Below are 16,049 nucleotides of genomic sequence, written 5' to 3'. Positions count from 1 at the left end.
CGCCACCTGTAAAGTGTTCATGAAAATCCACTAAACCTTTTGCGAAATATTCTAACAAACAATTAAACTAAACAAAAAACACACCATCCTTAGCGTAGGTTTAAACAAAAACATGCACAACACTTAGGAGGGATCGCAGGATGAGGATGCTATACTATATATGGACCCAAAGTGGCCCAGCCCTCTAATGAATACACTTATATAGAGAAGCCTCTGTCTAAACCTTAAATTTGGATGGGTAAATTTGAGAGAGAGAGAGAGAGAGAGAGAGAGAGAGAGAGAGAGAGAGAGAGAGAGAGAGAGAGAGAGAGAGAGAGAGTATACATTACGAGTCAATGAAATATTTGCATAGCGAGATCTCATGTTGCATCACTAGACTCATTCTAGTCACCCAGAGTTGATCTCGTATCGTTATATTAGACTGCTGCTCATTTATTACAATGCAATTTAATGTAATAATAATAATAATAATAAACATTCAGGGCAAATTGTTGTATATCAGAACCACGACAAACGTTTATTTTTAGGTCTACTGTATGAGCATGTTGAGAAAACATATTACCAAATTTCCATCATCTGCTGGATAAATGGGACCTCCTGGAAAATCCCATTGATGTTATTGTTGCATCAAAGCAATATGTCTGCGAAATTCCCCGTCTGGACCAAGACCCAAAAGGTCTTCTTGAGGTCTTGGCCTGGACATTTGCCGGGGCATGGAAAGACCAGCTGAACATAGTTCGGATACGAAGTGGAAATGAACCATAGAACTATGAAGCAGTGAACCGTGACGAGATCTGGTAACAAAGGAATTTTATTTGTGTCACCTGTACGTCAGATGGCGAGTTTTAAAATAACATTTGAGTAGGCATGCACGAAATTATGTGATTATACACGTGAGGGCGGAATTTCCCATCGGGTTTTGGCGATAATAAGCGGAAAATAGAAGGTGTTTCGGTGTTCAGAAGTTCGTGGTTTGAAAGACCCGCCCACATCACCCAAACAGACGAATGGCAGACGTTTGACTCGCAACTTGAACCCTAAGTACAAACTCTACTACAAACTCCGACGACCTTTTGCCGAGTTAAAAATAAGGGACGTGCGATGCCGAAAATATAAAAAGTCAGGAGGCGCAAATATAATCCGCAATATTATAAATATACGCGAGACGCAGCGAAGATGCAACTCGGAGGTTTTTTCAGTATTGGAACCATTTGTGAGAGAGAGACTGAGCGAGAATGGAGAAGATGTGGATATAGTGATACAAACAGTCTGTACAAATGGCGCTTCCCGAATTTATTTAGCGGACGCGATGGGGCCCTTAGAAAACTCACGCCCAGTGTAGTTGTTTGTGTGGGGTGAGAGAGAGAAGTGAGTGTGGGCGTGGGTGCTTGTGGAGAGATGGCGTCGACAGCCCCGCGCCCCGACACCCACCCTCAGGACCCTCCTGCAACTGCTGCTGCTTCTGCTGCTACGCCTTCTGCTGCTGCTGCTGCTGCTGCTGTAGTCGTAGCTCCGCCAGCCACCATGGCCGCCGCAGCAGCTGCGAGCCCCCAGAAAACCCCGCAACAGCAGCAGCAGCAGCAACAGCAGGGGCAGCCCTTCGAACCCATGGACAAGTCCGTCAGCCAGACGGTGAAGGTTAGGGCAGGAGGAGGATGAGAGTTTCGTGCACGAGGCCCTTGGCCCTGTATAGGTCTCCCGGGGCACAGGCCCAGGGGTATTTTTTTTCCCCTAATAGATAACCGAAGCTGTCTTGCCCGTAGAATCACACCTTGGCTTAGTTAGGGTTTGGTTATGTCATCGGGGCATGCCCGTCGTACCCATACGTGATCAGAAGGTGGAGGCCCCTTGGGTGTAATGGGGCATAGGCCTGCTGTAGATGTAAATTTAGGCCGGATTTTGGTATCTGCAGTTTATAACTTAATTACCCAAATAGATCTAACATTAATCCTTAACTAGTTGCTAATTTCTGTAGTTAAGCTTTAACCTAATTTATAGATATATTTTTTAGACCTGAGACCTATATAATGATGTAGTTTGCATAGGCATGGGTAGTTTTATTGGCTATTATAGACTCTAAATAGGCTATTTAGGCTCAAATATATTTTCTTATAACTAGAACTTATCCTGTCAGCCTTTCTTGACACAAAACTTCAATTTATTTTCATTTAGCATAGTAATTAACCTTTAGGTTTAGGTAAAACTTAATTAACATGCTTCTGATATATATTTAAATTGTTGCTGTCAGAATTTGCCAGCGGAAATGCTTTAGCAAAGTCATTTGACAGATTTTTAATTATCTCGGTTTTTTATTGCTAAATTGTATTTTTTTATTTTAGGGCCTAAAGCTTAATGGCTTACATTTGTGTTTTTATATATTTAAACTGTTTTCAAGTGTTTTTATGATTGAAAAATGAAGAATGAACTTTTTGCCCAAGTTTTAGGGATGAAATATACCATGTGTTGTTATTCTTTGTAAAAGATTTTTATCTTTATTCCCTTTTTCTCTTCACTTTCATCCTATATATAATGTGCTCATCCTATATATAATGTACCCTCATGCTTATAAAATCAGCAGGCTACTTGTTTAGATATCTCCAGCAGAGTAAATGTCTGGATCATGTCAAGATTAGCGAACCCACGTCTCCATGTCAAGAACAGCAAATCCAATGATCCCCATGTAAAGAATGGCCAACCCTTTCCGGTTGGAACTCCAGTTCCACATGAGGGCTAGTACTAAACACGGCGAAACAGTGATTCATCTACACTGTGTCGCCGTTTAGTGCTCGCCCCTGCGGGTGTCAAATGTATTTTCCCTTGTTTAGTATTAGCCCCCGGGACTCAGATGTCTAGTACTGAAGTGTTCTTGCCTAGAACAGCGAACCCGGTTATCCCCACGTAAAGAATAACGAACCCAGTAAAATTCTCGTGAAGAATAGCGAACCCTGCTGTGAGTGGGTTCGCTAATCTTGACATGATCCTAAATATCCAATACAAGATAAAGGCAAAAAAATAGCGAAAAAGAGAACTGGTGTATTGTACATTAGTTAATTTAAAGGAAGGAACAGCTGAGGGTAGAAATGTAACCACTTACAACTCTCTGGTAAATGTGTAGAAGGCTGCATGAAGATATCCTTTATTAATACAGTACATTTTCTCTGGCTGAACAGTATAGTAAAGGGTGTTTATAATGTAGTATGGGTGATAGTCTGAGAAAGCTACTTAGTTGATGAGATATTCGTTGTTTTGCTGAAAGATTACATTAAAAAACAATATTTTCGTGCAGCCATCTCCTTTACATTTACCAACTCTTTGTTATTGAAGTAGGTTAATTGTAACAGTACAGATCAGTTACATAATTAGTACAGCATGAAATTAAAGAAGGTACATTTGATGAGTCACAATCTAGGGATGAACCCCAAAGTAATAGAACGTAGAATTGTAACTGAATAGCTTGTTCACTGAGAATACAGTACAGATTATATATGAGATTTTATATGCTCATGATGATTAGCCCATGTGTTATGCCAGTGATACCATGTGATTTGCTTAATAAGAGTCTTGTGAGAGTTTTGTGTAAAAATAAAAAAAAAGACATGGGTGTGAGGCAACTATAATACCCTGTGGGATTTTTTTATGTATTGTGATAAATGAGTTGAAGAGAACTTATTATGAGATTTAATGTACTGGGATTGGAAAGTGGGAATTTAGATGAGGGATTGTGAAGTTGAATGCAAACCATTGATAGAACAAAAAAATGGGACCGTTGATCTTGTTAAATGGAAAGGGAAATGAATTATTACTTGGATGATAAATGCATGAGAGCATTATTCATCAAGAAAAAGTAAGTTTGTGTTAAAATAAGAATTTTATAGCTTAAGTAAAAGATGAATGGAAGCGTAGGTAATAAAAGAATAATCCACAGAAGCAGCAAATACGTAGAGAATTGGTCTAAATTGACAAGAAAGACAGCTTGGAAGATAGAGTCAAAGCTTGCTGGTCATTAGAAACGTAACGAAAGGACATCGTGCAAGAAGAAGGGTCATAAAAGACAAAGCAGAGCTGTCAGAGTGCAGTAAGAATTTGGGAGGATATGGATGAAGGTGTGTTAGGTTCTAAATATAGCTTATAATTATTATTATTAGTCGGAAGATGAGCCCTATTCTTATCGAACATTCCCACAGGGGCTATCGACTTGAAATTCAAGGTTCCAAGATAGGTTGCTCAATAGGATGGAGTAAGAAGAGGGGAAAGGGAAATATAGAAAGAAGAGTTCTAGCTTATTAAAAAATAAAAAATGAATTAATAAATAGATAAAACTGTATTAAATTGCAAGAAGAATAGTATTAGGATAGTAATGCATTGCATCTTAGCTTGAACTTTGGAAGTTCCAGTTGCATGACTGTTCCACAGTCCAAAGGGGGGAGGATTAAAGGACCTCTGGAACTGAGGAGTTTGAAGTGAGGCACACATGAAAAATGTAAAAAGATTGTACTGTATAGGTTGGGTTACTGCAGCTAATTCATATAGAAACTAGAGCTCTGCCTTTGGTAACGATTACTCTGACTCTTTATTTTCTCTTTCAGCTAAACCCCAAATTGGAGTTGAGCCGCACCGATCTCCTCAAATTGCTGTCGTACATGGAGGCTGAGCTTCAGTCTCGTGATGTTGTCATAGCAACACTCAAGGTAAGCTCTGGTTATAGACATTTATGCACATGCATTTTTTAATTTGTTTGTATTATTGTCATTCAATTTTTTTTTCTTTCATGGAGAGCACCATTCCAAACTTGCGTCAAGTTGGAAGGTATGCATTGCAGTGGTTAAGTATGAAGATGGATCAGTCATTATCTCAAGCCATACTTGGAAATTTATTACAATAGATATGTGGGGTATCAGTGCAGTATGAAGACGTCATCCTTATAAAAAAAAAATAGATGATCTTTTTAGTACAAAGCTAAGGAGATTCATGAAAAAGTCAGTGCATCTAACTGACTCTAATAAAGTCACTTCCTAGTGGAAAGCAGTCAGATTTCCTTTGGCACCTTTCACTTGCCTCGGACAGTTCAATAGCTCCCTATTGGTTAACAGGGCCATGAAATATGTTCTCAAGTGTCGATAAACCTGTCAATTTTTTATAATACTCTTAGGATTTGTTTATTTATGCATTAAACTGCCCAGAAATAAGAAAGAATTGTTTCTAGGTTTTATAATTTGAAGCATGGCCTTTGACTGCCTTTGCCTTTAAACTGCTCCTTGTGGATGTAGGTTAGCCTAAGTTACAAGAGATTGAATAGACAGATTTGGAGATGTTTTTCTGTAACATATTAATATTTACTTATGCTAATGTAAAGAACCACCAAAAATATTTTACATGTGCCTGATGGGTGATATTGATGGGCCTTACTGTAGAAGACCCAAGAGCTAGTAATTCAGGGTACACATATCCCTGAGGTTGTGTAGCAGTCATGTGAAAATGTGCCTCATTCATTCTTCCTGCACTTGATATGTAGCATTATTTCAGAGTAAGTTTTGAGGAAGGTATTATAAGCTTTTAAATTAAGTAATTAACGCAGCAATACGGGTAGGAACAATGAAAAATAAAAAGTGCGAGTGTACTTGTCTGCTAATTTTATACTGAGCAAGTAGCTGTGAATTTGTATGACATTTATCAACATCAATGTTAAAAGTTTAGGAAACATTTTATCCAAATTGTTGTGTGTGTGGTAGGGGGGCCCCTTATTGAAGACATATTACAACAACAGTATGGCATACAGAAATTTGCAAAATCCTTACACTTGCCAAACGTATCCTTCATTATTTAAGCTTATGCTACTGTGCATCATTGATTAAAACCTTGGTTAAATATGTTGTGCATATATCTTGGAATACAAGGAGGATACGCAAGCAAATGAACTGAGAACAATTACATATAAGTTTCATGATTTACACTATTAATCCCCATCCTTGACCTGTTTCTTTTGTTTGGACGATTAAGAGAATGGCAGATGGCTTCTGAGAAGAAATGTCCTGGTTCTAAACCTTGGAAGCCTTGTACTTCAGCTGATGACCTGACAAATCGTAGTTTGACCTTTTTGTCTTTTAGTAAGAGTTTAAATTTTCTTTCCTATCAAAGCAGACTGTGATGAAGACTCAAAAATTATTTGGATTATGGAAAATTTTGCTCTTAAAACTTTGGGGCAAGGTGGAAGTGGATGGCATGCATCTCCACCCGTAAAAGTGGAGTACTTGACATGTGTGAGTGAGGAAAAACTGTATACCAAACCTTGCCATCAGTGGCGGGTCCTACCTCAGTGGACTGATGACTCTTAAAGCACTGAGGGCAAGGTGTATATTCTGGTGGACATCCCAGGGTGGCTGTCTTTTTAAAGAGAGGAATATTGCTCCTCCCCTTGGATTGAGAGAACAGATCTTGAATGAATAGTATACAACACAAGAAACATTCATAGTCCACTCTGTGTCCCTTGATAAAGCAATTAATGCAGTTGTGCATATTAGATAAAGTGCATTGCATATTTACCCAGTATTTCAACTAGCCTTTTATATATGATAGCCTGAACTTCAGTTGCAAAAGACGTGTCTGAGACATGCAAAGATTTTTTTCATTTTACTGTATATTATGCCTTGAAAAGATATTGTACATAAAAATTTGTTTTACAATATCCCTAATTTAAGAAAGCCATAAAACAAAATCTTAAAAATCTATGATCAAAATGTTGTCCCTATGTAAAAGTGGGTGTGGCTGGTAGCAGACTCAGAAGTGACGAACTGATTAACCTTGTCCAGAAATGTTGATGTACAGCAAGATATTTCAAAAGCTTTATACTGTATCTGATTTTGTTGTTTGCAGTATTGTATTTTTATATATATTCTAATACATATATAGTGTATGCTTTTCTCCACGATAAATTAGGATTTCCATGCATAAACTTTCCACTGAACACTGAAATGGAAAGTATTACAGTGAAGTCAGTCAGTCAGAATCAGAGGTGATAACTTTGATAAGAGATCACTAGAAAATTTTATATGCGATTTTGTTGTCATATATAATATTTGATATGTATTTTGTAAACAACATTTTCTAGTACATACTTACTTTCTTCTTTCAGAAGATTTTCAAAATGCCTTCCCAATCATCCCTGTAACCCCTTCCTATCAACTCTAATATCTCCAGTTTCATCTTTTACAAATGTTGCCCTTTTCACAGCTTTTTCATCACCCTGCTGCCTCTTAGCTATCCTGGATATGTCAACTGTTTTTCTCTATGTCATATTGAAATTAAGGTTCTTTCATCCTCCCTCCTCTCCCTGTATATCTTTGCCCTCTTCCCTGCTTGTCCTCTGCAAGTGTGCGAAGGCTTTCATGCAAGTTCTTTGCTGCCCCCTTCACTCCCAACTGCATTGCTTCTTATTTTTCATGTTCCCTTTGGTGTCTTCATTTAGCTGTTGGTTTAGTTTTATAGCGTGGCTTTGTAAATTCTCTTGAAATTTTCATGATAGTTTTCAGAAGGTTCCAAATTATCTCTCTCTCTCTCTCTCTCTCTCTCTCTCTCTCTCTCTCTCTCTCTCTCTCTCTCTCTCTCTGTTATGTATGTACATATACGTTTTTTTATGGGTACATATATGTAAAAAACGTAAAAATCTCTCTGGGTAGGGTACATATACGTAAAAAACGTAAAAATAAATTTCTACAGAGTTTTCGGGAATCTGTCTGATTTTTGATTGAAAAGGGAATCGAACAGATTCCTGAAAGCTCTTTGTAGGAATTTATTTTTAAGTACCCATACATAATTGTGTTTTTGTTTCTCCATTAAAACAACCACTGTAAGACTTTGCCACCAAAAATTTGGTAAACGATAATTTCTTTTCCCAGACTGAGCGTGTGAAAAACTTGCTTCAGTATGGCCGAGTAGGGCTGAGTGATCCATTTCTGGCCCTTCAGCGAGACAGCATTGGTGGATCTGTTGTTCGTGGCGGGGGAGTCAATGAAGCGGAGCTCCGTGCCCTGGAAGAAACGCAGCTGTCACAATTAGAGCATCTGATAGCTCAGCAGCGGAAGGCACACCAGCGAATGCGTCACGTGTTGAGAGAAGCAGAGAAGGTAATTTATGTCTCCTCTTTTCTTACATCTGTTTTCAGGAGGGATTTAGCTACACTTTTTTTATGTAGAAAGGCCATTGCAATGAAACATCAAGCAAGAGATCTGGTTGTTGTATCGTAGATGACCTAAAATAGTCTACTCAAATCTATGGAATCATTGAAGACTGTAGCAAAAAGTTGGCATGGATACTAAAAACTTTTTTAAAAAGATATAACACCAAGGCACACTTTGGGTGAATTTGATTTGACGGTTCACAGACTTATTGCTTCCCAATAGCCATCTAATTATATCCGAAAGATAGGCTGGAGGGTATACTACAAAATTTCAGTAAAACTGTTGATTATTTGCATGATGTTCCTTAGACCAAGGGTGTTGAAACCAAGTAGCATCCAGTGTAGGCATGGACCTCTGTAAAATTCAATACATCTTTAAAATCAAAGAGGTCTATTTGCTAAATTTATAAAACATACCCATTAAATCAAGAAACCTGTGCCTTTCAATTTTACCATAATCCTGGTGGTGTCAGAAGTGCTCTACCTCAACTTACTCTGTCATAACCCAGGGGATATTGTTCATACATCTTCATTCACACTCATGGCCTCTAATGTATGAAACTGTTTACATCACTGTATCTCAGTGATTGTAAGTCAACCAGTACACAGACTTGAGCACAAGTTAGACAAGTTTTTGAATATCCTACAGAATGAGCTGAAATGCAATGCCACTAGACATTTTAGCGGCCCGACTACAGGGCATAAATCCAACTCAATCTGGCATGTTGTTTTCAATCCTGAAGTCAGATAAAACATTGTATCTTTCAGTAATTGCTGTTAATACTCCTTTAAGCTAACAGGAGATAGCTTCAGTGAGGTAATCTCCCGCCCCTCAGATGAGGGGGAACAGATAATCAGCGATATTCGCTATGAATAACAAAGCCATTTTGATGAAGCTAGTAGTGGAAAACCTCAGTTTTTAGTTTTATCATTGTAAGAATTTTTGTTTGAAACTCTGTCAGTCTTTAGTGATTTGTGAGAGTAAGATCATCCATAAAGAAATTTATTTCTGAGGGGTTTCTTGTTTGCAGTATGAAAGGTAGATCTTTATAGAGGATCATTTTTGTTTCAGCGGCACTCGAGAGTTGTTGCAGAGTTAGAAGAAGAAAGAAGAAAGCATGAACATGACACAGCGCAGGGAGATGATGTTACTTATGCCCTGGAAAAAGATAGAACTCGTTTAAAGCAGGTGAGTTTTTCTCAGTGGTGCATGTTTGGCAAGTTTTTTCTATTTTACATTTCAGGTTTCAACAGCATTTTTGAGTATTGCATAAATTTTAAGATTGATGAGGAATATTACCAGTGTGTAATTCCTCCTAAGCCTTACTTTTTAATTTTTTCTTGGCCTAATTAATTGAGATTGCATGGTTTTGGATGTTTGTATTTCATGTGGTTGGTGTCAGTGAAGAGTGAATGAAAGAATTTCATGTGGTCGATGGTAGTGGAATATTAGTGAATTAAAGAAAAGAATTTGGCATATGCAATGCATTTGGTGCATTATTACATGTATTTTATGGAAGTTGTGACCAGTTCCATATTGCATCTAAGTTTTAATTACAGTACTTTGGTGCTATTTACCCCCACACTGGTAAAGCAGATTTATGAAGGAAAGTATTTTGCCTTACCTCAGTATCACATAGTGGACATCGCTATTGCCATATTCAGTTGTATCTTTTCCTTTTCATTTATTTTCCTCATCATTTTCTTCCTTCTTTTTACATTTACAGTGCTAAGCATTCCCTGGTTTGGTCTTCTGATATTTCTAGTCCCATGATAGCTGTATTTTTACTGAAATAAGTTTTGTACATTTTTCTAAATGATACTGTAGTACAAGGAATTAGCAGTATTTGGCAATTATACTGTGTACAATTTTTTGTTTGCTGCAATCACATGTGAGTGCATACAGTAGTCAGCACAATGAAAGAGAGAAAGAGGTGTAAATGAGTTTTTATTGGCTGAAGATATGAGTTGATTTTCCCCTTCCAAGTTTTGTCTAGAATTCAGTATTTTTTAGGAAATATTTAGGTTGACATGAATATGTAGGAGTTCCGTAATGTGGAGGCCAGTTGTCTTGTGGAAGGAAATTGTAATGAAGTGCCTTTGGTAAGGTGTAGGAGTAAGTTTAATTTGATCCTTAGACATCTTGCATGTACTGTATATTATAAGTGACAGTGATGACGCCATACCATAGTGTCTAGTTAAAGCCATTCTTTTTTTTAAGTTTGCTTTTCTAGAACATATATTGCAAATCCGTGAAGAAATTGCATGCATTGTAAAGTTGTTAATGTATTAATACTGCTATGGGTGGAATTCATGATTAAAGTTGAGTAGGAATAGAAAAGCACATTCAAGTCACATATATCGTAATTAAATGAATATTTAATTTATCACTTGATACAAACCATTGCTTTTATATAGTTATTTTGTTGATCCATGGGTAGCAGACACCCAGAGTTTTTTGTTGCTCGGCAAAGAAAAAACGAAACACCATGAAGACATGAAGGAACAGGGTGACCAAGCATGGTTCCCTTTGGTTCAGTGTTGCAAAGAAGCTGTGCCCCTCAATTTTCCCTGCCATCTCCCAAGAAATCCAGAGCATCTTTTATGGCCACCACCAGACAGAAATCCAATGGTGGCCACCACCAGACAGAAATCCATTAGAAGATACAGCATTGAGTGCCATCATCCCCACTAGGTAGATGGTAAGTAAAGGTGATTGATCACAGTATTTGGCTGGAACCCACATGGAGGACTGGGAGAAGGATCATTGTCAAGGAATTCGAAACCAAGACCCTGTATTGGAATTCTCTCAAGACAGAACCCCCACCAGCAGAGGAGAGAGAGGAGGAAAGAGCAAAATGTTAACTTCTCCTGGAACTTCAACCTTCAGTTGATGAACAAGGCTCAAGGCTGACAACACAAAAGGGGACCCTTGGGGTGGAGTAAGCATAAGATGATGGTGAGGCCAAGGCACCCAAAGGAAAGACTGAAGCGAGAAGATAACGGAAGGCTTCTTCCACAAGAATATTTAGTTGGAAGGGAAGAGATGGCTAAAGAAAGGTGGCAGACATCCACCTTTTTGTAGGTTCCCTGAAAGAACTGCAAGCTAGGCAAGATATTTTTCCGTGAAGGTTAGTGCAAGCAGTGGAAGTGCAACAGCAACCATAAAAATCCTTAATTCACATAGTCTAAGAAATGATAACATCAAAATAGAAAATTTTGGAAAGGCAAATCCTGCAGAAGGAAACTGCTTTTGGGAACGGAGCAAAAACAAATTTACTGTTAGAATATAAAAAAGAAAAATTCACTGTGAATACATAAAAGTATTCTTTGAAAATCAAACAGTCTCTCCTGAAAGTTGGTACAAGTGATGGGAAGCCACAAAATAACATGATATAAGACATTAATTCATCTAGTCTAAGAAAGCAAAAACAAAATTGCCTCAGAATACTTGAAAATAAATTCTCTTTACATCTGTGCTTAGAGTTAAGTAACATAAACCACAGATATTAGACATAATACAGAAGTTCCAGGAAAAGTGATAAAAATCTCTGAAAAGAGTTAAGCAAGGGGAATAGTTACTCAGACAACAAAAGAAATAACTTGTCCAGAAGAGACCATCAAAGAAAGGATACCAATGAACTAAAAACAAAAGAACTTGAAAAATACCAAAAGAAAGCAAGTGCTCATTGTGATGCAATCCTGACTAAAAGTATAAGATGAGAGAAGCAAAAACTCACTAAACCCTTGTAGCACATCTAAGTGGGCAAAACACACACGTGGACTACTAAAGGATATTTGAACATGAAAAGCATCCAAGACTGAAAAGGATAAAATAGCACAATGATTGGAAAGAACTTATAGTACTGTTGAAGCCACCCAGAAGAGTGAGAAGCTTTGGCAGGGGACTTTGAGCTGTTTATGCATGGTGGGATTTATCATCTTGGTGCACTATGGGCAGAACATACACGCTAGAACTTTTTTTCTTTCAGCTCTTCAGGTCAGTGTGGCAGGGTCTTTTTCATATGGAATAAATCTCATTATGATTAATGGGATTTGTATAACAACCAGTGGTTCAGAATTTGAATGAACTTTTCATAAGTTTCTAGTTCCCTTTTTTCATTTCATTACGCTGTAAGAGTTCTGGCTTACCATGTGCCCTTGAGGTCTCTCCTCACTTGTCTGTCTAATTTCTTGAACTTTGTTCCATTTTCCACATGAAGACCCACTTTGTTCCGTTTTCCACATGAGGACACACCCTGTGGGCAAGCAGTTTTAGAGTAGAAATGTTCATGAGGAGTCGTGTTATGCTACATTGCAATATTCTTGCCTAATCTCCTCCAATAGCCAAGCAGTTTTGTTCCATATGGATAAAATGTGGATTGATGGATAGACTAGGATGGGTTTCTTTTCCCTTGTTGGTGCTCTCACACATCAACTTAGTTATGGTGTCTTGCCTGAGCCCAATTTAAATTCAGTAGTCTGTTTTGATGAGGATCAGCTTAATATCTAATGTAAAAGTATTAGTTGGTATCAGTGAAACTAAATAGATGTTGAAAGATTTTGATTTTTATATGAAGCACAAGTAGTGCTTAAATCACACACAAATTATAGGAAGTCAGTATGTATAACTTTTATTTTAACTCTTAAAGAAAGTGTGTATGTTATTATGAGAGATTTGTTAGCTTAACTTTTATAGAATTTATAGTGGCATCAGAGATTTATGTTTTAGGATTAAAGTTTTTTATTGATATTGTAACACATTTGATATTTTTATGGTCCCTAGTAAACTATTCACATTACAGCGCCATGATCGTTTTTATATATTGAGGATTATGTATGACATAAATAGCATTGGTGTCGATGAGAAGTACAGTAGTTGAATTCATTTTTTATTTGAATAGAGTAGAGTGATCTTTTTTGTCTAATTCACCTGGAGCCCCTGTAGAAACAGGGCCACTTGAAAAAAAAAAAGAAAACTATGAGATCTTGGAGAGTTTAGACCAGAAAATGACAAGATCTGTAGTTGGAGTTGGTTTTGGGTTGTTTTAAAATGAGGTGGTGGTGAAAAAGTTTTGAGTTTGGTAGACAGAAAATTGCACTCTATTTAGTCTAATGGTATGGGCACATGATGAGGAAGGATAAGTAGTAGTTTTATAGGTGGTTGATTTTTAAGTGGTAGTATGTTGACCTGTGGTATGGCTTGGAAGGTCATAGAGGATGGTATAGATGAAGCCTCGAATCCAGTGGAAATTGAGCCAACTGCCAATGATAGATGAAAGCAGGGGTCTTTCTTCATAGTTTGTTATTGTCTTGTTTGTGTTACTGTGTTATATATTTTATTTGTCTCTTTAATTTCTCTTGCATATTGTATTCGAGAACTTAATTTTTTGTCTGTACTTTGGCTGCTTTCCTTTTTGGGCCTCTTGTGGTTTTGGCAGCCTGCTTTTCCAGCTACATTGTAGTTTGGCTTAAAATGATAGAATGATAATCTCCCTTTTGGATCTTTCTCAGCGTTCATATTGTAGAGTGGTACACTTAAAGTTTGTGTGTTTTTATTTTTGTAGGGTCCCCACACTTTCCAATTGTGTTGTAGTCTGTCTTTGGTGTAATAAGCTTTTTCTTTTCATTCTTAGCACCTTCTGCCATTGTTCGGGTAGTTCTATAAGATTATAGAAACTACCCATTGTTGAAGTTGAATTACTGTTGAGTCTCCAAATGCGCAGATGTGGTTATTCAGTATTTGAAAATTATTAACTAAATATTTTGGGGTTATACAGCCACCTGCATAAACAATTTGCAAGTCGTATCATTAAACATGAAAAGATCTTTTGTAAACTTTTGGTATAGTATAACTTACCTAGAGAACACACTTAACTGTATGTACTGAACTTTTTTTTGTTTAATTTTTGGTTGTGGGGAGTAAAAGCAAAGAAAATATGGTTTATTAAAGTACAGTATGGAAAAATTCAGCTATTTGATGACACCTAGAAATACAGTTACATACAAAGAACAATTTACTTTTTTATTTGATATTTTGAAACATTAGGTGCTACGTGCTATTTGCATGTATAGATGTTGTCATCCATATAGTCTTATTACCCTTTCTTTTAAGTTGAGATTAGTGCTTCCTGTTTTCTCACTGTTAGTATCACCATTACTGCTTTGGGCACATTTTGGTGCCATGATGTAAATACCACAACTTAATGGACCTCAACTTAGTCTTTTAATCGGAAAATTGCATGAAAGTAATACATAAGTGTCTCAAAGGTACTGTTGAACATTAAAGAAAATGGAATGCCATTGTCTCTGCAACATACCTGATGTCACCAAATAAGAATCCTAAACTGTAATACACATCCTAAACATTTTCAACTCATGGAAATTTTCAATCATTACAGAAAATACAGAAATGTACAGTACAAAAATAAAATAAGCAGTTAACATAGAAATTGATGTTTGTCGTAATACTGTGTTGGTTCCTAATGAACACTAAACCTAAAACTCTGATGGAAATTGTTTACCTAATTCTCACTGTCAGTGGGAGAATCAGCCAGAAAAAAAAAGAAAGGTGTCCACGGATCTTTTCAGATTTTAAAATTATGGAAAAAAATTGTTACGAGAGCATCAAAGCTTTACCATAAATTTTATCATAAAACGTACAATTTTATCATAAAATCTGTGCAGTTTCATTACGAACAAACTACTAAACGTCATGGACCTTATTTACCTAAACTGCATGAGCATTGGCCAGAAAAGAAAAATGTGTCCTTGGAGCTTTTCAGAATTTAGAATTAAGGGAGAAAAAGACTATTACAAAGGCATTGGAGTTGTATGATCAATTTTATCATAAAATATACAAAAAAGGGTAAAGTTTCTTACTATCTCAGAGCCGAACCTTCCTAAATAACATTGATTCCTATGGGGATGTAACCTATCTTGTTTAAATGGAGGGTTATCTCTATAACAACTTTATTTCCTTAATGAAGCATATTACTGATGTAATAAGTATAGATCAGAAACAAAGACTTTGGAGCCTCTAATGCAGAATTAAACTAGACTGTTTTATGTACATTTGCTTACGAGTGTATGACAGTCGGGTATGTTGACATGGGATTTCTCAATTTTCAGTTTGAGGAAAAATTTACTGGTGTGAATTGTGTTCTTTTTGAGTTGCTGCTGATAACTGTAAAGTATTTTTACCAGTAACAAAGGTAATGTGAGGTATGATAAAAAAAAAATCACTTGTTAGTTGCTGGTAGTGTAGTCTTTGGGGGTTGGTTGAATGCCTCTTCCTTGGTGGCCTAGGAGTTATTCACAGATTTTATATAATTTATGCAGACTGGTACCACTAACTCCTGCAAATTTGGAAGGATACCTACCCTAGACTTCCTGATTGTAATTGGGACCTTAGCATTCAGGAATGGTGGAGAGTGAGCCACTGCACTCTGCGATAAACTAGCCAAAAATATTTAGGCATTTGTAATTCTTGTCTTTTCTAAAGTAACCTTACAGTGCAGATTTAATAGTTAGTTCGCCATCCAATGTCTGGAGAAGTATTTCACTTTACTAAAAAACATAGCCTAACATTTAGATGACTAAATGCTACCATTCTTGTTGCAATATGTTTTGTTGAAGCATTTCAGGGGTTGATTGATGTTTAGATGTTAGCTAATATTCGGAAGTCCTCCTAAGGCATTTGGACATAACAGATTCTTTACATCTAGTGTTTTCTTTTTATCGGGTTAGTCTCCATTTTGCAGTTTGCTCTTACAAAATTAGCTTATGTTTTCACATGCCAACAATAACATTTAGCGTATTACACAATAATTTTTAATTAAAACAGTGGTATCACACTGTAGGCCTACGTAATATA

At 36.9% G+C, this 16,049-nt stretch overlaps 1 protein-coding gene across 5 annotated transcripts in view; it reads left to right on the top strand.

The window, feature by feature from the left end:
• Positions 1-16,049, top strand: part of LOC136825771 (cortactin-binding protein 2-like) — a 75,432-nt gene that overhangs the window by 8,638 nt on the left and 50,745 nt on the right. For 2 of the 5 annotated variants that reach the window (XM_067082627.1, XM_067082624.1), the window contains exons 1-4: positions 1,004-1,638; positions 4,587-4,688; positions 7,893-8,120; positions 9,246-9,362. In XM_067082627.1, coding sequence (XP_066938728.1) covers positions 1,399-1,638; positions 4,587-4,688; positions 7,893-8,120; positions 9,246-9,362 — 687 coding nt within the window. In that variant the 5' untranslated portion in view covers positions 1,004-1,398. Of the gene's footprint in view, positions 1-1,003; positions 1,639-4,586; positions 4,689-7,892; positions 8,121-9,245; positions 9,363-16,049 lie in introns of those variants that run through there. The other 3 variants (XM_067082626.1, XM_067082623.1, XM_067082625.1) reach the window with 2 other exon arrangements.

This window comes from Macrobrachium rosenbergii, chromosome 39 (assembly GCF_040412425.1).
Source record: "Macrobrachium rosenbergii isolate ZJJX-2024 chromosome 39, ASM4041242v1, whole genome shotgun sequence".
In the NCBI taxonomy this organism is placed as follows: Eukaryota; Metazoa; Arthropoda; class Malacostraca; order Decapoda; family Palaemonidae; genus Macrobrachium; species Macrobrachium rosenbergii.
Note: the sequence above shows the minus strand (reverse complement) of the source record. Positions and strands in the feature narration are given on the sequence as shown.